This window comes from Genypterus blacodes, unplaced genomic scaffold, assembly GCF_046128005.1.
Source record: "Genypterus blacodes isolate CSIRO-AG114 ecotype Tasmania unplaced genomic scaffold, CSIRO-AGI_Gbla_v1 ptg000028l_1, whole genome shotgun sequence".
Classification (NCBI taxonomy): Eukaryota; Metazoa; Chordata; class Actinopteri; order Ophidiiformes; family Ophidiidae; genus Genypterus; species Genypterus blacodes.
In genome coordinates, this window is record NW_027466841.1 from 3,961,946 (window position 1) to 3,984,225 (window position 22,280).

General features: G+C 44.8%; 3 protein-coding genes across 7 annotated transcripts; 1 reads left to right on the forward strand and 2 right to left on the reverse strand.

Moving 5' to 3' along the window:
- Window positions 1-9,143: 9,143 nt before the first annotated feature.
- On the reverse strand, window positions 9,144-12,052 carry mrpl12 (mitochondrial ribosomal protein L12). Its single transcript, XM_076144385.1, has 5 exons — window positions 11,811-12,052; window positions 10,407-10,602; window positions 10,231-10,305; window positions 10,010-10,144; window positions 9,144-9,863 (listed from the first exon to the last, which is right to left on the reverse strand). The coding sequence occupies exons 1-5, from the start codon at window positions 11,867-11,869 to the stop codon at window positions 9,747-9,749; spliced, it is 582 nt and encodes a 193-aa protein (XP_076000500.1). The 5' UTR covers window positions 11,870-12,052; the 3' UTR covers window positions 9,144-9,746.
- Window positions 12,053-12,525: 473 nt separating this feature from the next.
- On the forward strand, window positions 12,526-14,006 carry LOC142993416 (methyltransferase-like 26 B). The gene is made up of 6 exons (XM_076144124.1): window positions 12,526-12,883; window positions 13,050-13,209; window positions 13,309-13,368; window positions 13,475-13,542; window positions 13,662-13,740; window positions 13,821-14,006. Exons 1-6 carry the CDS (start codon window positions 12,684-12,686, stop codon window positions 13,866-13,868), a joined length of 615 nt encoding a protein of 204 aa, XP_076000239.1. The 5' UTR covers window positions 12,526-12,683; the 3' UTR covers window positions 13,869-14,006.
- A 53-nt stretch (window positions 14,007-14,059) lies between these two features.
- Window positions 14,060-22,116, reverse strand: hgs (hepatocyte growth factor-regulated tyrosine kinase substrate). 5 transcript variants are annotated; one of them, XM_076144119.1, is made up of 20 exons: window positions 21,947-22,116; window positions 20,511-20,595; window positions 20,308-20,383; window positions 20,009-20,101; window positions 19,340-19,460; window positions 19,079-19,131; window positions 18,928-18,996; window positions 18,667-18,791; window positions 18,162-18,273; window positions 17,839-17,940; window positions 17,657-17,752; window positions 17,482-17,520; window positions 17,210-17,371; window positions 16,903-17,116; window positions 16,644-16,816; window positions 16,405-16,545; window positions 16,082-16,265; window positions 15,828-15,961; window positions 15,528-15,707; window positions 14,060-15,390 (listed from the first exon to the last, which is right to left on the reverse strand). In XM_076144119.1, the coding sequence occupies exons 1-20, from the start codon at window positions 21,981-21,983 to the stop codon at window positions 15,295-15,297; spliced, it is 2,292 nt and encodes a 763-aa protein (XP_076000234.1). In that variant the 5' UTR covers window positions 21,984-22,116; the 3' UTR covers window positions 14,060-15,294. The 5 variants fall into 5 exon arrangements, with proteins under 5 accessions (XP_076000234.1, XP_076000238.1, XP_076000237.1 ...); XM_076144123.1 differs by having other exon boundaries at window positions 17,839-17,937; window positions 18,162-18,246; window positions 19,340-19,463; XM_076144122.1 differs by having other exon boundaries at window positions 18,162-18,246; window positions 19,340-19,463.
- Between the last annotated feature and the right edge of the window lie 164 nt (window positions 22,117-22,280).

Below are 22,280 nucleotides of genomic sequence, written 5' to 3' on the forward strand. Positions count from 1 at the left end.
CCTCGCAGGTGTTTTCAGTGAATCACTTTTCCTGCACGGCTGTCATCTCCACCACATTAACAGGTGCTGCTGTGTAATGTCAATCAAGCCGAGCCTGTGCACCGCCACATGAAGAGAAAACACCTGTGTGTGGGGTTAATGTTATTCATTAGACAAATCCCATTAAACAAGCCAAAAAGTTCAATAAATGTATCCTGCTAAAAGGTATTTAACTGTTGAGCCAACGTCGGATTAACTGACAGCTTCATGCCAGAGAACTCAGGCAAATATACAGCTATTATTTGATTATGATGAAAGTTCTGAAGAGGGAATTGGCTCATTTTCTCCCATACAAACTAAAAAGTTGAATTTCTCTGCAGTGAGACGCGTCCATCCGCCCGTCTGTCCTCAGTGCTGGAGACCTGAGGGAGAGCAGAGACGCCTGCTTCACACCAGCAGATGATTGGAGTCAGATGTTGAGACTGAGACACACCCTGCACGTAATAACAGCATGATGTCTCACAGTGTTCTGGTGGTGGAGCTTAAACTTGTGGAAGCATTTGGCAACAACAGCATAACACACACCAACACATTAGTCCAGGCTTAGACCAGACTTAATGATGGGTTCAAGACGACTCAGAACTCGCAATCTGACCTCCTACTTTCACGTTCACTTAAATTGTTATTAGATGTGTATTAAAAAATCAAAACCAAATCAAAATAATAGTTATAATAATACTGTGGTTCTACTTTGAGAAAACACTTAGAAGAGAATCTTGGCTGATATAGGAATTTAATTATATATATAAATATTGATGCTTCTTGCTCGTGAGTACAATGAAGTTTTCTGGCACAAACACTTCAGCTTGGCTGCTCACACGAAAACCTGTTAGTAAGTAGAATCATTTCATTGTTAGATTTGGACTCTTAATTGGATTTGTTGAGAATAAAATAAAGATTAAACAGCGTCAGCCTTTAATCCATAATAAGTGGAGATTGTGGCGCAACTGGAAATCATCATGCAACGTGCGTGCGTGCGTGCGTGCGTGCGTGCGTGCGTGCGTGCGTGCGTGCGTGCGTGCGTGCGTGAGGCTTCGGAATGGGAAGACATTGCCAAGCCCAAAATACTGCCTCTCCCTCAAACACGCTGGCATTGTGTTTGTTTGTTTGGAAAAGTACCGCAATGTGTTCGTCACTTTAAGCTCAGAGATTACAGCCACGCACTCACACACAAACACACACACACACACACACAGCTCTTGTTTGGCGTTTTACAGCTTTCCACTTGCCTGTGTTCGAACGGCACTTGTGAGTGTGTGTGTCTCAGCGGGGACGATTAATCAATTAGAGGATGGAGACGCTTGTTGAGAGGGATTAATTGGCTGGCTGCTGGGATGATGTAAGCGACCTTTACAGACGCCTACAGTTTGGGCCGCGGCAGATGAAAGTTAAGTATTACGGCTGTCCATCGTGACAGAGACAGAAACTTAGGACAATAGAATTTTGGCTTCCTCGCCTGACACAGATTACAGCTCTGATCCGATGACGCACGTCGCACGGCCACAAGCTCACCATTATCAGACAGTTTGCAGCAGATAGATCACATTAGAGTCGCAGTGTCCCAACAAAAAAAAAAACCAACAACCCTGTTATCAGGCGAGTCGGAGGTAATAGTGTTCCGTTGGCTCTGTCTGATAAGCCTGGCAGCGTCCTCATTCAGGCGTATCCCTGAAGTGTCATGTCTGGGGATCATTTACCCTCAACATCGTTCTCCATTCCCATACTTTTTCCGCCTGAAATGCAAATAGCCTCAGTGAGGAGAGTGGCTGATGTTGAGCAGCAAAGGTAATCATATCCTCCATTCCAACCTCTCCTGTATCTGAATTACTGTCCTCAAGAGCGGCCTACAAAGGAAACACACACAGACCCACACACACACACACACACACAGTATGCTACATTCCATCACCTTTTTTGGCCACATCTGGGTTCAACGCAACCAAGCGCGCCTCATTAGTTACACTATCAACCTCAAACACAGCCAAATTCTCTGCTGCAGAATTAAACCAAACACGGCAATAAATCAATGCACCATAACATAAAAATGTATAAGACCACACAAATACTAAGATACTGTTATGTTTACGTGTTTGATCATATACAGCAGAGTGGGAGGGGCTTCCATTAAATGTTGGTGGAGGAAAGGAGATGAAAGTGAATCCTTATTGTATGAGCTCAACGTAATGCTGCGGTGAGATGCGCAGACACATGCAGGTGTGTTATGGCGTCGATGCTAATATCGTTAATGTGTGTTTTTATAAATGTGTTGCTAAAATGTTTGTAAAATTGTAAAAAATCTTAAATTGAACAACTTATTAATTTGATGTGGTTTGTTGCCATATAGTGAGTATTTTTCTATTTCTATTTTACAAATAAATTTTGAAGAGGAATGGGGAATAGTTAACAGGGTGGAAGAAATTGAAACAAATGTGTTTTGTGTATTGTACTGAAACAGTAGATAAATTCTGCTGAGCGAGGCGAAGTTCCAGTCTCATTTGTTTTATCTCTAATCCTTTGACATGGTGTCAGCCGATACCTGTAACAAACCCAGAGTGCAGAGACCTATTGACCCGTCGCGTTTTTAGCAGAAAATGTTCCACTGCCTGTTGTTGACAAGCAAGCTCGGCTAATCAACGACATCCGCCTCCCTCGGGATTGCCTCCATAACAGAGGCAAAGGTGTGAGAACAACAATATCCGACTAACTCTGTTCTTCCGTTGTCTAATAGAGGAGGCATATTGGGTTTGTAATGACGCGTTTAAAGACACAAGCGACCAGCGGCTCCAGTGTGCATACAAAGAACATCTTTGAGAATGTCAGCTGTTACTCCCGTCACCTGGAATATGAATTTATAGGCGTTTCTATTTAATTACGCCAATTTGGCCACAGGGGGCGAAATATACAAGGGAAGGAAATGAAAGCAATTGTTCTATAACGTTAATGGATAAAAACCCCTCTGCGGGCACATTCATGCAAAACAACATGCAGAGGTCGAGGCAGGAGGAAGCTGGGAAATGTGACTTTACTCTCAATAACCTCACCGATCTATCTGGACTAAATGTCAGTCCAATTTTAGAACAAACAAGACCTAAGTGAAGGAGAAGACGCCGTGTTTATTTTCATATAACTCTTGGCATGTCTCACAAGATTACATTAGCTCCTTTACAGAGCCAAAAACATGTTGTGCTTCGCCACTAAAGGTAGAAACCGTTCATTCAAATGCCTCCCGCGTCTTCTCAGTCTCAAAAGCAAAGCACAAATTTGTTTTAGCGGTCTGGTGTTGTGGCTGAAACTTGCGCTCCATCACGTCAGCGTTAATGGAGCCACACGTGCAATTAGATTAAGATGAAAGACGTGGAAACAATCTCTTCTCTCTCTTTATAACGCCTGTTGTGCTTTGATTAATAACAGCGTGAGAGATGGGAATGTTGTGCCTCCTCCACTTCAAACAAATTGGAGGAAATGACCAAAGAGAATTTGCTGTCACTATCAAATACAGTCAATTATTAGGTTTTTTGTCGGACTGGTAAAGTTGAATTTCATCATTTGTATTTGTTTGGAGGTCCGGCTGCGTCGTGGGGGGGGGGGGGGGGGGGCTCTCAGTTCCGCCATGACAAGTATCAAACCACCATGTTGTTTTGCATGTTTTACCTCATTAAGTACAAATGTGTGTATTTTGCATCACTGTGGCCATTTTCCCAAACATGCCACAGGATTGTAGATGAATGACTTTCAAGGGAGCCTTTGTTGCAGTTATTTCATTTAATGCTACGATTCCAATTTTGCCTTTATATCCATTTTTTGACACCCCTGTAGATGGAAATTGGCATAAATAATTACACAGGCTTTGTTTTCTTGCATTTCTTGCTTCAAAGATTGATTCTCGGTGATTCACCTCCTGTATTAGAGGCTGGCAGAGTGCGGGGCATATCCTAACTTTACGCTTCATTTCCTGTCTATGCTCAAATGTTGACAGCGATCCGGCTACTGGAACCATCTTCATCTCTCGCTGAGTGATGAGATCATGCCTGTTCATTCTCACTTTACTATGAGCTTATTATAAAGCCAATATTCACGGTCTGGGGTAAGAAAGTAAGCACCCTCAACATTTCCTCTGAAGGCATCTGTCAGTAACTTATTAATGAACTTTGCCAAAGAGGTTATGTCTTCAGTCGTGCATGTCTATTTGTGTCTTAGCAGGATAACTTAATGATAATAATCAGAACTTAAGGTTGGAATCGGACATTTTGTTGATAAAGTTGATCCGTGGACTTCTCGGCCTTGGCAGAGGTCTGCAATGTCCCAGTTCCTTTTTGTTTGGAAATGGAATCATGTGGCTGAGCACAGAAAGCATGTAATTTTAAGGGTCTTTGGCTAATTTGGCACTTTATTATTTGTGAATTGTGAAATGGTGTAACTAGAAATGGCCTCAAGCCTCAGTGCCTCATCGTATCTGTGTGTTAGTCCTCAGTGTGCATGTTAGTCACAGAAACAGCGCTCTTACTGTTCTTTCACTGTGTTTCGCAGACCAAACTTGACGTGTTGCATCGGAATAACGACATAATAATGCTTCCTCACGACGCTGATTGTGATTCGGTGTCGCAATTTTAATGGATCTCATTATTGTGTGGAAACCGAAAAGACAGATTATGAATCCAGGAGCGACTGCAGATCCGCCTGGATAAACAATTGAAAAACACCTCCATTCCACCGCCGAGGTGCAGTTTTGAAAGCCCTCCCATTTCTCTCAGCATCAACCTGCACAGTCATGCTTCTATAAAAGGGAAACCTAAGGTAACAGGGTTCAGTGTCGCTGACTCGGCGTCTCAGCTTAATCAGGCCCATAAGCAATATGATTACCAAGCCCGCTAATGGCTCCTGTACATGGACTGATGTTATTAAGGTTAATGATAAATGCAAACCCGCACAGTTAAGATCGTTATATTTTAGTAACTTCACTTCCTGCTTTACAAACCACAACAGACTGAAATCAGAGCAAGGGCTGTTGCTATTGTAGATCTACGTCTTGTCGAGCCAATAGTCTTTGGATGAAAACAATAAACAGACTAACGGCACAAGTTCAATACAACTAGAGCAAGAATTGTTGTTTCATTCTTATCATCCTCATAAACGGTAACAGCGGCGGGTAGGAACTTCCTGTTTTGCTCTCAAATCTGAGTGTCTGTGCAGTTTTGCTGTCAGGCCGACAAACTTTGTTGGTTGAAACAATGAGCCAAAGACAGAAGATACAGATGCATTTGGGACAAAATCCAGTGTGTGTGTGTGTGTGTGTGTGTGTGTGTGTTTGTGTGTGTGTGTGTGTCTCCAGCCCCCACGGCCCTGCACAGGATAACATATAGACAAATAAGGCAAATCAAACCATTTTCCAGGATATCAAATTCATATTATAAAACCACTGGACTGGATGATGCTTCTGCCGCTCTGTGTGGGCTGCATCCTGGACCAAATGCTGGAATCTGACTGATCTCCGGATGCTCTGTTCACCAAACCGCAGGACTTCACTATTCTTACGTAACTTCACTGTGATTTCCTCCCGCTCAGCTCCAGAGACAGAGAGAGAGGAGTACGTGTGTGTGAGAGCGGGCCGGGCTGCGTGTAGGCTCGGGAAGATGCACGGTCCGACTGCAAGTGAGCGGGCCTGGCTCCCACTCTGCATCCCACAATGCTTTCCATGATGTGAGCCCATTGCTCATTCTTTCAACCCAGCCTCTGTTCCAAACCGAGACCCTGGGCAGAGGATCACCGCCCAGCAGGAAGCAGCCAACAGGAAAACCCCAGAGAGACTTGTGTGAAATGTGGTTCTCTGCCTGCCCATGTGAGTTTGATGCAGGTTTGTAGCTCCTGCATTGCACAACTTTGCGTGCAGAAGATAGAAAAAGATAAGCTCAAACATACAAGATGGCGGAAAAATGTTGGGGAAATTGTTGTGGTTTAAGCAGAGGAAAGAATGAAGATCTTTGTGGTTTTCTGAGGTGAATGTTGGGAAGATGTTTGCTTAATGTTGAAGGATAAGAGACGTCACTGACTGTGGATGAAAGGGGGGCAGGGTTGTGCACACTGAGACGATACACAGCTGAATTCCGTGGAAGCCAAATCGTCAGGAAAAGAGAGAAAACAGCCCAGAGCGACGTACTGGCAAACGCTGCGAGCTCCTGACTGCGGCAACAGCTGAGGTTTGAATTGATAAACAACAGAATCGGCAATGACGAAGGCAAAAGCTGAGCGTTCCTCATCATCTTACAGCGTGTTACCCTCCTCCTCCCTTCCTCTTTCTACAAGAGGGTGCACCCAGATGTCCACCCAGAACTCCAAGCCAAAGTTCTACAGTTCCAGGAGAAGGAGAATATCAGAACTTCAGATAAACGTACCTGGAATAAACCATCAAAACGTTGCATGTTCAAGATTTTGTCTCAGGCTGGAGCGAATATGATTATTATCAGAAATGTTTTCGGGGACACGAGGCCTGTTTCAGTAAACATTGTGTCATCAGCATGTGGTTACCTTCAAGCAAGAGAGTTAAGAGAGGAAACTTTTCTCAGCTACACTCATCAGTCATCTTACTCTCTATATTTACTCTTTGGGTGGTCCATTACTATTTTTTGAGATTGCTTTGGTTGAGTAGAACAGAAAGGAGAAAGTATCTAAGCAAACCCGAGCCCCTTCACCATCCTATCTGTGTGTGCCAGCATTAAAGAGAGACCGATACGCTTTTTAATTCCAATATTCACTATCCATTAATGTCCATGGCTCACCTCCGTTTATTCAAATGTCTGTCCTTGTTTCTTTTAAGCAAATACTTGTCAGCACTCTTTCGCTCTTTTTGATCTTTGATTCTTCGCTCTTGGTCGCCCCGGTGAGAGAAGAATGTGTTGGGCGGGATAAGACACAGACGCTGTCATATTTTCTGTTGATTTCACGGGAGATTCTGGTATGAAACGGGGCTGAAGCGGTTTTGTTTACGTGCACACTGAGCAACCCCGCAGGTAAACATCAGAGCCAGAGAACTCTCTTCCTGTGTAGATATGAGCATCACCTTGGAGAACCGTTTAAGAAATCATGGTTTGGTTTGGTATCAAGTTGTGCAACATCAAACATGTGAGCCAACATCAACGGCTGAAGCAGATAAACTTTTTAAAAAAAACGGACAAATAGCAGCCAACAAGATGTGGAGTTTTTTTTCAATTCAAAAGTTTTGATGGCGAAGAGCTGATAAGATCTATTCCCAAAACACTGCCAGTTGTTTGACTGCTGATTCACTGATATCTGACATTCTACAGGTTGGATGTCAGACACAGACCACCATCAGTACATCCCAGGTCAAACATGAAAGCAGCCATCATCACTCACACACACATACTGAATGTTGCCAGCAAGTAAACCCTGCAGCATATCAAGCTTAGATTAAAGCTAAGTAAGATGGATTGTGTGTCTGCGCATAAAGGCTGCACTTAGGAAATCATAGTATGAACAATAAAAGAGTAAAATACCAGGAAATCACACGCCCACATTGCAGAAAAGCTTTTCTCGGTAAAGGAGTCTCAGGGTGGACATTGGTTCAGACGCCACCTGCTTTCCAAAGCTTCTAAGTGTCTCTATGAAAGCAGCCAGTAGTTCAATTGTTCTGTACAAGAGCTTTTGTAGCGTGTAAGTGAAAGTTTCTAGGTGCAGACGTGACAGGCAGCTGAATGTGCAGAGGGCTGTAATTGTGTTGGAACAAAAGTAAGCCGGTGTCATGCAGCTCGGTGAGACCAAAGCAAAACCTCAGTGAGGGGACAATCCACAAGGACACGACCAGAGAAAAGCAGAGGAAGTAGGTTTAGTTGCTGTTTAGTTATTGTCATTATTTCCTCTTATTAGGAAAATTGCGATGATGAACCAAGACACAAAAAACACACCCAGTAGTATAAAAGCATCCCAGCATTTGGTTGTCATCTCTGTGATCTATTTCTGTCATGTAGCGTCATGGACATGAATACACGGACTATAAAAAAAAACATCAGCGACCTTACAATTCTAGAGTAATGCCTCCCCCTGCAGGACAAACCAGGATACAACACCAGATATTGCATCCAGCTCCAATTTCTTCTTCTTAATGGCAAACAAATTAACGTATTAGCGCCTCCTACTGGATTGGAGTGTGAGTCACAAGTCTGCCAGTAACGAAGAAGAGAAGCTTTTATATCAACTTGATTTTAATACTCGCAAAAATGTTCACGAATGTAACCTTGGCTTAGAGGAAACGTAAACGTTACATCCAAACAACCAATTATTAATGATGTAAAACATTAAAAGTATTATTGGTGTGTCTCACTTTTATCATTCTTTCTTTCCCCTGATCTTATTCTCTCATATTAAACACTTGTACTTCCTGTAACATGGAATAATGAATAAATAAATAAAACCAACACAAACTCATGTCTTAGCAGCCTGTGCCTTCAGTTTTCAATGTTGTTTCAATGAATTCATGCTTTCAGTGTAGTAATGACCGTTTTCCACTTCAGGCTTTTCAATTTACTTTTCCATTTGTTAAACCACTTTGCACTTCACATTTCCACATCATTCCATCTCACACCAGCTGCTCCTGCACCTCCTCCTGCTCTGAAGAGGCGTTCATGAGCAGCAATCAGGAACCAGGGCCATGTTTACCTTCAATGTCCCTGTATCCAATATTTATTCCGTCATTATTGTTTGCGATAAAAGAGCAAATACGTATCACTTTCTCTTGAAATATGCTCCGGAGCCAATGTCTTAGGTTTGCAACGGAAGTGACTAAAATATTCAATAATTGCTTCATATTAACATTTTAGGGCAGCATCCAGTATGAGGATCAAGGTTATAATAGTCTGCCCTCTAGTGGCCAGTAGCGGTAAATCAGGATGTTAGCTAACATTTGTAATAACTCCGAAAGCTAATTTAAGTGATTTTACTGACAAAATGCTTAAATTTACTTCAGTTAAAGAAGCACACATTAGCTTGCGAACCTTTCCCTTCTTCGTGATGTTGTAATAGTATGTTTTAAGGCTATTCACACTAAACTCATCCATAAATTGTATTATTTGAGTGAATCAATCAATAATTAAAGATTTGTTGGTGGCAGGGTTTTAGTCCACATGTCCAACGAACATAGTAAACACAGCAATTACTACATACTGATCTGTAGGTGCTCATATCATTGAGCTTGAAAGATCTTCATATAAAAAGTATTTTGCATTCAAACCAATTACAAGAACAATAGTTTAGCTCATGGAAACAGAGAAAGCACCTGGATATTTCAACTTTAATCACATTGTCAACAACTATTAGCAATATCAGGACGTCGGCCTGAAATTGTTGTGGTAGGTATCCGTTGTTACGTCCCTACTCTTTAGATTCTGTGGAAAGTTTAACATACACTCAAACAGAACAACCATTTCTGTAGCTTGGGGGCTACATACAGTATCAGACAGACAGGTGAGCTGACAGATGGACAAGCAGACGGCAGGACGGCCGTTTGTTCAGGCTGCAGGCGCCTGGAGAGTTCAGTCTGAGTGGTGCCGCCCCACTGATGCTGCCTGGAAAACTAAAGACTCCTCAAGGCATTTCTTTGTGTTTTACCCCGCTGGGTTCCTTTCTTCCTTTGTTGTATAAAAAAAGAAAACAGTAATGGATGAAGTGCATAACCAGAGGAAGCAGAGGGGCACGCAGGTCTACTCTAAGACCACCGTGCCGCCTGCTCCTTCCAGGGCCGCTTTCAGTTTCTCGGCCTCCTCTTTGGAAACGTTGGCTCGGATTTCTTGGGGTAGAGACTCCACCAATTTTTTAGCCTGTTTAAGGAGAAAATAAAGACAAACAAAACAACAAAATAAGCATCAGAGTATGAAAATTGGGGCTAGAAAGTCACATATTGGAGTAAATCATCAGTTTATTGACTTATTTAACATTTAACATAAAATATTTAAATAACATTTACCTGCACCAGATTCAAGCCTTGCATGCAAATCTTCACTTGTTTTATAAGATTGACTTTCTCAGCAGCCTTCAGCTCCGTCAGTTTCACTGTGAAGTGAGTCTTCTCTTTCTTTACCGGCACCTCCTCCTCTTCTACCTGATCACACACACCCACACACAGGAGAACCATCAGCCTCTGCATGTTACACTGTGTCCCTCTCCGTTTCATAAAGCAAATCTCACCTGAGCTGCAGGTCCAGCTGATGCAGCCATGGCCCCCATAGGCATCATTCCCATATCTTGAATGTTGAGAGTTTTCTATGACAAGGCGAGACAAGTAACCATTAAACACATGGACACACACACAGCAGCAGGGCCCAGTGGTGACCTGGAGTTCAGGTTTGTTGTGTGCATCCTACCTTGAGAAGCTCATTAAGCTCAGACACCTCTAATAAAGTGAGGGTGGCTATGTCATTGACGAGCTGCTGGATTTTGGGGGGATACTCTTTGGGTGCGCCATCTAGTGGGGGGGTGGCGATGGCGTCTGAGCTGGCTGGACTGGTCCTCAGCAGTCTGAATGCACAGAGGGCCGGGGTTTGTCGTCTGACCTCTCGTCTGGAAAAAGGAAAACACTTCAGTCACCGGGAAGCAAAGAATTCAACGCAGAGAACCTGCTGATGAAACGCGTCTACATGCAGTTACACTTATTCACTAAAAGGTGATCTGCTCTTTATGAACTACATACAACTCTGATCTTTCCTTACAAGTGTGAAAGAACCACATCCAACATCACTCAGACCAGATGTAAATCACTTGAAAACGCTTCCCTGCATCTGATTCAAACATCATCTCTGCCTTTGTAGCTGCAGTGAGAACAGGCAAGTCAGGTCATCAGAGTCATGTGATCATAAAGGTGTGTGCATGTACAGTATATGACAAACACTACATGACATTTACAAGCATCGAGACAAACGATGTGGACATGAAGGACAGACCGAGTGAGAACAGCGTAGGAACCAACTGAGAGGTCCTTCAAGCCCATTATGAAGAGCAACCACAGTGCAGTTTAAAGACAGAACTTCATTTGGAGGACCTGAGCTCTCTTATTGTGACGCTGCTACGTGTCATTATTGTCGTCCTTTCAAACCTACTCCAGTCAAATCTGAGGTTAATCAGCAACTTAAGGGGTTCATGTGGGTCGGAGTGCCCCTGAGGTCTGTAACCCTGATCAGATCTTCGATGATTCAATCTACCTATCAATAAGAGATAGTGTATCGCGTTAAAGGCCACAAAATTACGCTGATTTGGCCTGAACAGCAGTGAGAGATGCGGGTTTACAGCCCGGCAGAGACGCGCTGCGCCAGGTCTCCTCCGGTACGTGACCTTCAGCAGCTTCATGGAGGAACATGAGTGACAGCGACGCTCCCTAAAGTCACCTTAGCAACAGAACGTAAGACACAAACAAAGGTGTGTAAAGGGAGTAATGCAGCAATCGGTGATGTAAGAAAGAGGAAGATAATAGCGCGAGCTTGTCACAGTGCGTTTATGACGTGCTAACGTTAGCTAGCCTGGTTAGCCGGCGCACGTATTAGTGCCGTTACATTCAGGATGGCGGACAACAAACAATTTATCACGAAACAACACAACAAACATGAAGAGTGTGTTAGGAGCATAAATTCTCTCTCTGACACACTCACACACACAGTCGCGCGCGTGCACACACTCACATACACACACACAAGCACGCACACTCAGCACCAAAGCACCGCCAGAGTTCACCGGGCGCTGTGTGACTGCTGCCCGCTCATCTCGCGCTTTCTTACCGGTGCGTGCTCGCCGCGGCCCGCAGCGCGGTCCAGATGCAGCGCCTCGTGCAGTACATGCTAGCGCGAGCTGAGTCACGATGTCCCCGTAAACACAACGACAGCAGCAGCCGAGCGGCGTCCGTGGCTCAACCTTTCAGACGCTCCGCTTCAAAAGCACATGGCGTCCTTCCCTACTCCTGACCTACCCACAATGCTTTGCCTGAACCGTGAGGAGAGCCGCGTTCCGTTACGGTCACAGCGCGGCCTCGTTTCCTTGCCCTGCGTCCTCTCTCTGCGTCCTTCGCAGCTGTCGTTTCGCTTCAGTCTAGACTAGATTCCCCCTTAATGATGAGGATGTGCACTTCCTAGAAACTATTGAGCAATGCTTTACATCATCCTGGCTCCATAATAATAATGATCATAATAATGACATAATAACACAGAAGATAAGGAGCTAGATGTCAATATCCACCACACAAGTTGACTTTGCCTTTGAAAAAGGGACTAAACAAACAAAGGCCTTGCATTCTGAGATGAGATTCTCAATGAACCCAATCCTCTCACTGACGATGCCGGCCAATGATCAATCGCTATTCCATGACACTGGAATGATGTGCTTCTATCTCATTTATGCATGAATACGGTATAATTGTAAGATCAGGCAACATAACTTTACCCCTAATCATAACCCTGCACATGTAATGTGTATTTGCTATCAGGAGTTCTGGGGAGGAGCGTGTTGGAAATCCTCTTAACAACTAATCTTTGAAGCCATCTGCTGTTTCACACTTCCAAGACTCCACTGATGTTAACAAGACTCAGAGGGGGAAACTCAATGCAAACTGTGCAGCCGGGCCCTCATCATGCATCGCTGACCTTCTCCCCAAGACAATGCTGGTGTCTCCTCAAGCAGAGAGCAACTGGGAGGGCTTGTGTGCAGTGCTGGAGGATGTGTTGGAGGACCAGTCCCACAGGCAGCTGTTTGCCTTGGAGGTGGGCTCTGGAACTGGACAGCATGTCATACACTTCGCACAGAAAATACCCTTTATCACCTGGCAGCCATCAGACATCACAGAGGAGTATCACAACAGGTCTGTGCCCCCCGTACCGTTCTCTGATGTCTTCAGAGAGACTGCCAGTATCTGGATACTCTTAAGTATAACATCACAGGAAGGACTGGATGTTTTCTAGTTCATACAGTAGAATATGAATATGTGAGAGCATCAAATATCATCTGACTCTATTGGTTCTTTACAGTATTAAGGCCTACATAGCTGCGACCAACACAAAGTCCGTGCTGCAGCCCATTCACCTGGATGTCAGTGAACCCTGGGAGAAATCGGGCCTGGCTGGCAAATCCTGTGACGCTGTAATTGCCATCAATCTACTGCAATACAGCTCCTTCAAAACAGCAGAGGTCAGCTTGTTACTGTTGGACCATTTGTGACGGGCCACAAAATATAATGCTAAAATGTGTTGAAATTAATACTATATATATATACTGTATATTTCCAAGGGTGTTTTCAGTGGAGCCGGTCAGATCCTCAGACAAAATGGTGTTCTGATAACATATGGGGTGTGTATGTATGTAGTGTAGTTCCATTACTCATACAGTAATTGTAAACACATCAGGCTGTAAACACTTGTGCATGTTTCTCCTACACACACACAATATTTTCCAGCCCTATGCCATGAATGGAATCATCACACCGAGTTGCAATGAAGACCTCGATGTAGAGCTACGAAAAACGTGAGAGAGCATTGTCGGTTATTTAATACAACACTAATTCATGATGTTTGTGTGTTTCTGTTGGTTCAGCCGTTAGGGTGTGCAATAGATAATTTGTTGTCGTTGTTGTTGTCACACAGGAATCCAGAGTGGGGCCTCCCAGACATGGACGTGCTCAGACAGCTCGCCTATGGGAATGGGCTCCGTCTGGAGAGGATGGTGAGTGATGTCATGTCATGTTTATGGGTTTGGTAATATTTACAACACATCTGTTCAATTCAATATTGATTCATTTCCAGGTGGAGATGGAAGAATACAACAAATGCCTAATTTTCAGAAAACTTTAAAGGACACCAAAATGGGGACTTGTGTGTGACATGTATGGCCTTTTCACTTGAAATGGTATGAATCCAAACCCTTCTCATCTTTTTTGAGGCGTGCATGAATTCAAACATGTATCTACTTGAATAAATCTCCTGACAAACTCATTTGTTTCTGAACCCTCTTCCAGGAAACAGAGAAACTGTTGAAGCAGGTGGACAATAAGAACCAGATATTTATTAAATATATTTTTAAAATTACTTTAAAGTCAGACAGATCAGTACAATGGAATAAAGAAGTTCACAAATGGCAACTGAAAGGTTACAGGAGTCAGTGATTTGGTGGTACATACAGTACATGCCGCACATGTTCACTCTGCCTGCACGCGTACATCAGTCAGGAGCTCAGCCCACCACTACTTCCTTTCTGTGACAGTTAGCTTTAAAGGCATGAGGGGCTACTGGAGGCAACGTATACTTAATTAAGAGGTTAAGGGTTTCTGCTTTGTTTCTGCTTATTCATATCTCCTGTGACATGGTTTTCATGTTAGGCAACCATTAATCTTAACAAAAAGATGCCATGAGAGTCGCAGGCTGTAATGGTTTCAGTATCTACATCGACTTGTCACTAGCGAACCAATTTGTCAACCTATGAAAGTGTATTTATTTGGAACACTCCTCCCTGCCACGTTTCATCCTCTCATAAATAATATCCCAAGCATTGAGCGAACAGAAATCAGTGTAAATATGGCATGGACCTTCTTTGTGTGTGTATGTGTGTGAGAAGATGCGGAATCAATAACTGCAGCTGGAATGTCACCATCATGATGGAGATGTGAGTTAGTTGCTTTGTCTGAAGCGTACTCGCCTGTGCTTTCTCTCCACAAACACTCTTCATCCGCTCGCCCAGTCTACCACAGCACATAAATATATCTCTACGTCGCTGCCACAATCTTAGCAGCAACACGTAATAATTCACACCCACCCCTGAAAATAACTAAAAATTTGCCATGCAGATTTCACTTTAGAAAAATATGAGACAAAGGATGGTTATGTCTTATCTTTTTTCACCTTAATTCTTATCACATTTTTTTAATTTTTTAACCTTTATAACGCTGACTATTTCTGAGCTTCAGTTACTCATTTAAGAAGGAAATACTACATACATATCAGATGGTAAGAGAGAGGAAAAAGGTGAAGAAGTTGTCCCGTCCCTTTCCCGTCCTCTGCTTCAGTGTAGGGAAAGGGGGGCTGACGAGGAGAGCAAAAGTTCTGCAATATCATCACAATATTTTTCACATTGCCACAACATCACAGCGAAGTGGAGGGTAGGAGATGTGTATGTGTGTGTGTGATTGCGGGAAGGGGCTTCTTCAGAGTCCAGAGAGGGAGGGGAGAGACCAGAAGAGGCGAGAGGGTGCCGTGTGCCAGGTCCCTGCGGCGTGCAAAGCTTTTAATCGAAGGAGATGAGCTGTGCCTCTGTGCTGCCCGCCACAGCCTGAGGAACCTGCTGCTGCTGCGCCTGCTGAGGGCCACCAGGGGGAGCCACCTACCGCAAGAGAACGCAGAGGGACAAAGCAGTGAGATTGAGCTCAAACGGTGAGAGTACAGATAACCTTTGCTTGCTGTGAAAATGAGTTCCACGGGCCTCTTGGGCCGGCGTCGCAGGAGGAACGCGTGACTGACCTGCTGGTACATCTGCTGCTGGCCTGGCATGTACGGCTGCTGCTGGGGCATGTTGGGGTCTTGTCCTGGCAACGCAGACATCATGTTCTGCATGTTGTACGGTTGGTAGTTCATGTAACCCATCCCGTTGGCTGGGGCCGTCTGCATGGGGGGCATACTCTGGGCCTGAGACACCACATTCTACACACAAACACAAAGAGACAGAGTTCAGCAGAGTTCAGCAGGATAATGATTCAATATTCTGGCAGTTCTGTGGGAAGTGAAGCAGAAATGAACACAGGATGGTTCAGCCAATCAAACCTGGTATCCCTGTGTAGGCGTGGGCTGGTAGTTGGTGTAGGGGGGGCTAGTAGTGGGAGGGGCCTGACCAGGAGGTGGTTGCTGCCCATTGGTGCCTGCAGGCTGGTACATGTACGCATTAACCATATTGGGATCTGGAAGAATGGTAGACCATCAGTCACACGTAGGGAAAAACACACACACACACACATACAAATTAAATATCTGTCCGAATGTCCCTTTCATCTCTCCTCTGAGTCTCTAGTAGACCTCACCTGGAGCAGGGCCCGGCATGGCCTGGTACTGTGTGGGTGCGGTCTGTCCAGGCTGGTTCATGTAGACGTTGTGCATAGGTGAACCCTCAACAGAGCCAGCGGGGCTAAAGGTGCCCGGGTAGCTGGGTGGGGCTCCAGGCTGGTACACCACCCCACCTGCCATGTTGGGGGGCAAAGACTGCATCTACACCACAGAGCACACACAACACATCAGGCAATCATTCCAAAAGAGCAAAAGAACACGTTCTTTCTTTATATGTACTTATATTCTTCACTGATACACATGACATTAAAAGGTAAATGTGCCGCGTCATGGTGTGTACCTGAGCATAGGGCAGAGAGAACGCAGGCATCTGTGCTCTCATCTGGATGGTGTGCTTTTGCTGCTCCAGACGCATCTGGCGCTCCTTCTCCTGCTCCTGGAGACGCTGGATGGCCAGCTGCCTCTGCATCTCCAGGTATTCCTGAAACACACCACACCAGGCCAACCCGTCACTCATGCCACCAACCGGCATGCTAATGTGAAATGTGTCGGTGTCTGCGTTCGTCCGGGTTTCTTTACCTGCTTCTTCTGCCTCATGATCTCCAGTTTTTGTGCCAGCTGGATCTGCCTCTGCCTCTCTGCCTCCTCTGCAGCACGCCGCAGCTTCTCCCGGTGCTCATCGCGTAGAGCGTTCAGGGCTGCCCGAGCATCTCGCACCTGAGCCAACTTATCCTGCAGCCCCTCATAGTACACTGACAAAGATGTGACAGTTAGACACTACAGTAGACACGTGATCAGACAAACACACTCAAGCACATTTTCCCAAGAGAACACTCACATCTCTTCTCATCTAGCTGGTTGAGGATGTCCAGCAGCTGTGGATGCATGTTGTTGATGGACTGGAAGAGAGACAGCACTGCACTGTCGTTGGTGATGCTCCGCCCACGCATGTGGTTGCTCTTCATTCGGTTGAGGAAGGTGGTGACGGCATTCTGCAAGGCCTTCAGGAACTGCTCGTGATTCTCCTCTGATTCTCCATTTTGATACGGTTGCTGAAGGTGGAGACAAAAGGAAAAGAAGCATCCAGTCAGTTGTTTGCTAACTCGTCTTCAGCCAGTCAAAACATACTACAAACACAAACATACCTCTACTATGCTGACTGGCTGGACGGGAACATGACTCTCAACGGGCTGACTGATTGGCACCGGCTCGGCCAATGGCACGGGGGCGGGGGCAGAGGGGGTGGGACTCTTGCGAGCCTCTTCCTGTTTCTTCTCCCAATACGTCCTGTTCAGGTAACGGGCCAGCTGGAATGAGATGAAGCATTCGCATTAGTATCACCACAACAATGTAGCATTTCATTAGACTATGTAGAGAAAATTAGATGTAGGCGTTTAGAGAAAGATGCCACACGCACCTCCGGGTCCACTTCTTCAGCTGATGGAGCAGAAGAGTTCTACAGAGAGTATAGAGTTAATATGGCTCAGCAACAAAAAGAGAACTACAAAAAAAATGGCAAAACCTTTCCAATATGATGACTGTATAACTGTATAAGACTAATTCAGTGCAACCTGTCCAGAATGAAGGCTTACCACAGGAGAAGAGTACAGGGTGCTGACTGGTGGGGCGGAGGAAGTCACCGGGGTGGGATCAGTTTTGGGATACATGGAGTACGAGTTCTTGTGCCTCTGTAAACGCACACAAACAAACACACGCGTAAGTCTCTGTGTGTATTGGCAATTTGTTCACACGTGACTTCATTTGTGAAACCCACCATGCGCTCCTTCTCCTCAGCCTCACTCTGGGAGAGGGCGATGGCCAGCTGCAGCTCCTCTTCCTCTTGCAGGGCCGCTTCGTCTCTCTTGGGGGGCATCTGCTGAGACAGTGGAGCAAGGACGAGAAGAGGGGACGGGACAGAGACCACAGATAAGTCACTCCATAAAACAACACTTAATATGACGTCGTATTCAACGGGTGGGAGTAGTAGTGATGGTGGTGTATGTACTGTGTGCGTACTGTGTGTAATTTGTGATTTGACAATGTGCTGTGAAATCCCAGATGAAGCATTTGACCCCCACGCCAATCGATGACTTATACCTGCGACTGCTGGGACAGCGGGCTGGTCAGGTACTCGGGCGGGAGCTCGGTGGAGGTCGGGGTTGCCGTTTTCCCCTCGGCTTTCCTAAGGGGAGGAGACAGGGAGGGGTGGCTGGTGAGGAGAAGGGATCAGGGAGGACAAACAATCTTGTGAATCAGCAGAGGAGCGCATGCGGTTTGAAACACCAAGAAGCCCCCACCTCCAAAAACCAAAACCAAAACAGAACAATCACAAATACTGAGGCGAGGGCGAACAGACATGACATCAGCTGCAGCAAAGAGACCAATAAAGAAGTCTAAGCTGAGAGTCTAAAACTGGCTATTGCAGACTTTGAATTAGTATTTATTGCCAACTGGGTGAGATAGTATTTGTAATTGGGCAACATCTCCCTGCAACACACGAGTAGGCTACTTTCTGTTTCCTGGGATAAACATGGCGCCCAGACTGTACACACACACACACACACCGCGTACAGACTATGGTTCCATTTTGAGGTAAACTTACTTGTTAAGAAGCTCAAAGCAGGGCTCGCACACACGGACCTCCTTCTCGATGCCAAACTTGGGAATGGTGGAGTACTTAGAGGAGCACTTGCCACAGAAAATCTGGCCACAGGCTCGACAATGGTGCTGGAGCAGGAAGAGAGCGGAGAGCAAGGTCACGCCCCGCATATGCGCCGTAAAAACGCGGTAAAGAGCTCAGCTTGTAAATAAAGTAAAGCGCTGAATGAGTCCGAGTGGCCTAGTTACAAGAGAGGCCGCCTACCTTTCTAGTCATAACTCCAAACTGAACTCTGCACCGGTGGCACTCCTCAGCATCCACCCAGTCTGGAGCCTGAATAAGGCAGGCAGACACGACATAAGCACATAATAATACAGCATACACACAGAAGAAGAATATTAAAAAAAACTCTTACTCTCTCTGCTGCAAACATTGCATCACTCTCCTTAAACTCAGGAAACACATGGCCTGTAGAAACAGAAAAAAAAGAAACAGAAAGTTAGAAGAGGGAAGAAACATTAATGAACAGCAGTAGATGTTGATATGCAACAAGTGTGTTACTCAATACACACCCGAAGTTTAAAAAAAATTCCATTTAATTACCATATAATGCATAGTAACATTTTAGGTTCATTATGCGAGAATATGTATAATTTGTGTCAATGCAGCCACTCACCTTCCACCTTCATTATCTGGTAAGTGTCTTGAACCACCTTGTACTTGGGCTCGTTGCGGAAGGCGTGGGCCCAGGCTTGGATCAGGTAGAGGATCTTGTTTCGGACGTTCGGTTCCGTCTGCTTCTGGGAGTGAAGAGAATCACACAATGAAAGACCGTCTGTAAGAAAGAGCTGCTAACAGACGGGTTACTCGGGGCGTCCCGTGCTCGGGTCTGACAAAAAAAACAAAACAAAAAGCCTGTGGAGAAGAAAGAAAACAACCTATCACAATGCAGTGACATCATCAGGAAGTTGAAACCAGCAAGGGCTTTGCAAGCCTGAGTCACATGACATAGGGATCAAATCTGTTTATTGCCAAGTCATGCTGTAGCCCAGCTAGCAGCCTCCAGGCAGAAGAAATGATTGACTAAAGTAAGAGGCAGAAGAAGGACAAATAAACAAACATTCCAGCAGCTGTTAATATTTTTACTTTGAGGAAAGCTCTTTATGGAATCATATCATGTGGCTGGTTTGTAAATCCACTAGTTACAGTTCTAATGTAACATCTATATGAACTAAACTAACACCTGATGCAAATCTGGATTTAGGACAGAAATAGGGAAGAGAATGAGATCACATGATTGAAACAAAGTAGCCATGGAAGCTCCAGAGATCAATGAGACGCCGACCTTAATGAGATCCTTCAGCTCCTCCATGGTTTGTTTACTGGCCACCTCATCGTGGACCGTTTGGCCACAGTTCTTCACCACCGACTCCAGGACCTGCAGAGTGAGGGCACATTGTCCTTCACACCTCTTACTTTGACATACAAAGCAGTCTGCTTTGACTGATAAGCAAAGCAGCGAGTTCACTGTTACATGTTAACGTTGTTGTGACAACACAGCAGACGACTGAAGCAGATTAGAGAGAAATCAAACAGCTCAGCAGAGATGTAACAGAGACTCATATGATTGACTCTGTTTCTTACCTCAAATCCATAAAGGGCCACATGTGGATTTTTATCATTCAGCTTCTTCTTAATGGCCCCAATAGCATATTTAGCTCTGCAAAGAGCAGAAACACTGTTCACCAAAGACTCCAGCTAATAAAAGCAAGTGCACTTTTCCTAATCCCAATGATGATACTCAGCAGGACGTGTGTGTGTAGAGGGAGGTGTACTGGATCACTCACTGTGTGTCCCCCTGACGAATCAGGTCACAAATCTGCAGGATGGATTCCCAGTCAGTCTCCAGCAACAGCTGACTGGTGGCTCTATCTGCAGAAGAGCAGTGAAGCCATCTTTTTTCAGAAATCTACAGCATCTCCACAACACACTACCACCATATCTGGCAGAACAAGACTTCTTCGAGCAATAAACAGTACATACTACTTACTTTGTGGAAACTATGTTTACTTGGGCTTGACGTCATACAGAGAGAATCGATGTGCATGTGTCTATACACATCTCGGGTCTTTGTCTTTCTCTGAATGAAGGCACTGGAACTGGACCCAAGTTCAAACCTAAGTTTAGCCTTAAGCTAAGGTGGCCTCACACAGACAGACTACAACTCAAACATGTTGTTTAGGTCCTAATTCCTCCTGAGTGAACAATGAAATGCTTCATGCAAATACACATTTCAAAACAAGAAGTAGATATTTAATTTAGAATGATTTGGAACTGTTTCTTAAGCTCAATGGAGAGGGGAAAGTCTAATCCCACTCCCATTTTAACTCTTTGTAACAAAGATGTATTTTGAATATCAACAAGACTAAAAGAAGAGACAAATAATGGGTTGATGAATTGTTCAAAAGCTTTCGTGCACGTTGTGGCCTTTATAGCCTCACAGTGTTGATCTATTCTGATTTACCATTCTCTAGTATCGGGTCATAATATCTGAACTCAAAGCTGCTGATAATAGCTGATGTAGTAATCAATCTACAGCACATGACTCATGAAACTACGTATGGTGTAGGTGAAGAAGTTATTACGGCAAACAAAATGATAAATTATAGACAGTAATCAGTTGTAGAAAACCGATGTAAGTTGAAATCATCGGCTATTGCGACTCGTAAAATGACAAACAGACAATAACAACATTGTCTGACTTCCACAACAGTGAAGCTGACAGCGATCTCACACATTAGCTCCAGGAAATAACATCGACGTATTGATATGAGCACAGGCAACAAGTTAATGAACCTCACCACTGGCGAGTACAAAACCAAACACACGGACACGTTACTAAATGATGATGTGTCCCTCAGCTGTCTGATCTTCTTCATCAGTAATTGATCGGTATGAGTATGAAGGCAGGGTATTACCAAGCAACTAGCAGCTTTGTTTGACTTGAATAAGAGCGCAAAAATAACTCAAGGATCGACGCCACGTAGCGCTGGAATTTAAATATGGATGGACTCTAACTTACGTGTCGCTCGGTTCCGCTCGTTAAGTAAAGGAGCTAACACGGGCCTGGAGACAAAGGTAGCAGCAGCTCGGTTAGCAGGCTACACTTAGCCGGCCTGGCAGCCACAGCCCGGGCGTCACAACAATACGCTGGAAAACCATCGCACTTTCACCGAGAGACACTTCACCGACTCTTTATCACTTGAACCCGTTTGTAACTCACCCAGAAGCCGCTCAAATGTTCCTCCGCCTTTCCCCATGTTCGGTTCAGAGTGTTAAAGCGGCTGTCGACGGGCGTTATTCGCGAACCGCAGCGTGTTGTTTTCTCCCGATAAGGTTTGGCTGTTAGCTTGCCTGGTAGCCACGGAACACAGCTGCACTGCTTCTCCTACTTCCTGCTTCCGCTTTGGAAAAAAGCCAACCAGGATGGGTTTGCGCCCTCTATCGGAGGATGAGTGTACAAACACATTTTTGAGGGCGAAACGAGAAATCAAGTCTCTAGTTTCGTAATTCTTTATAATAGCAGAGGTTTGTTTGAAGTCTGTCCTGAATGGTGA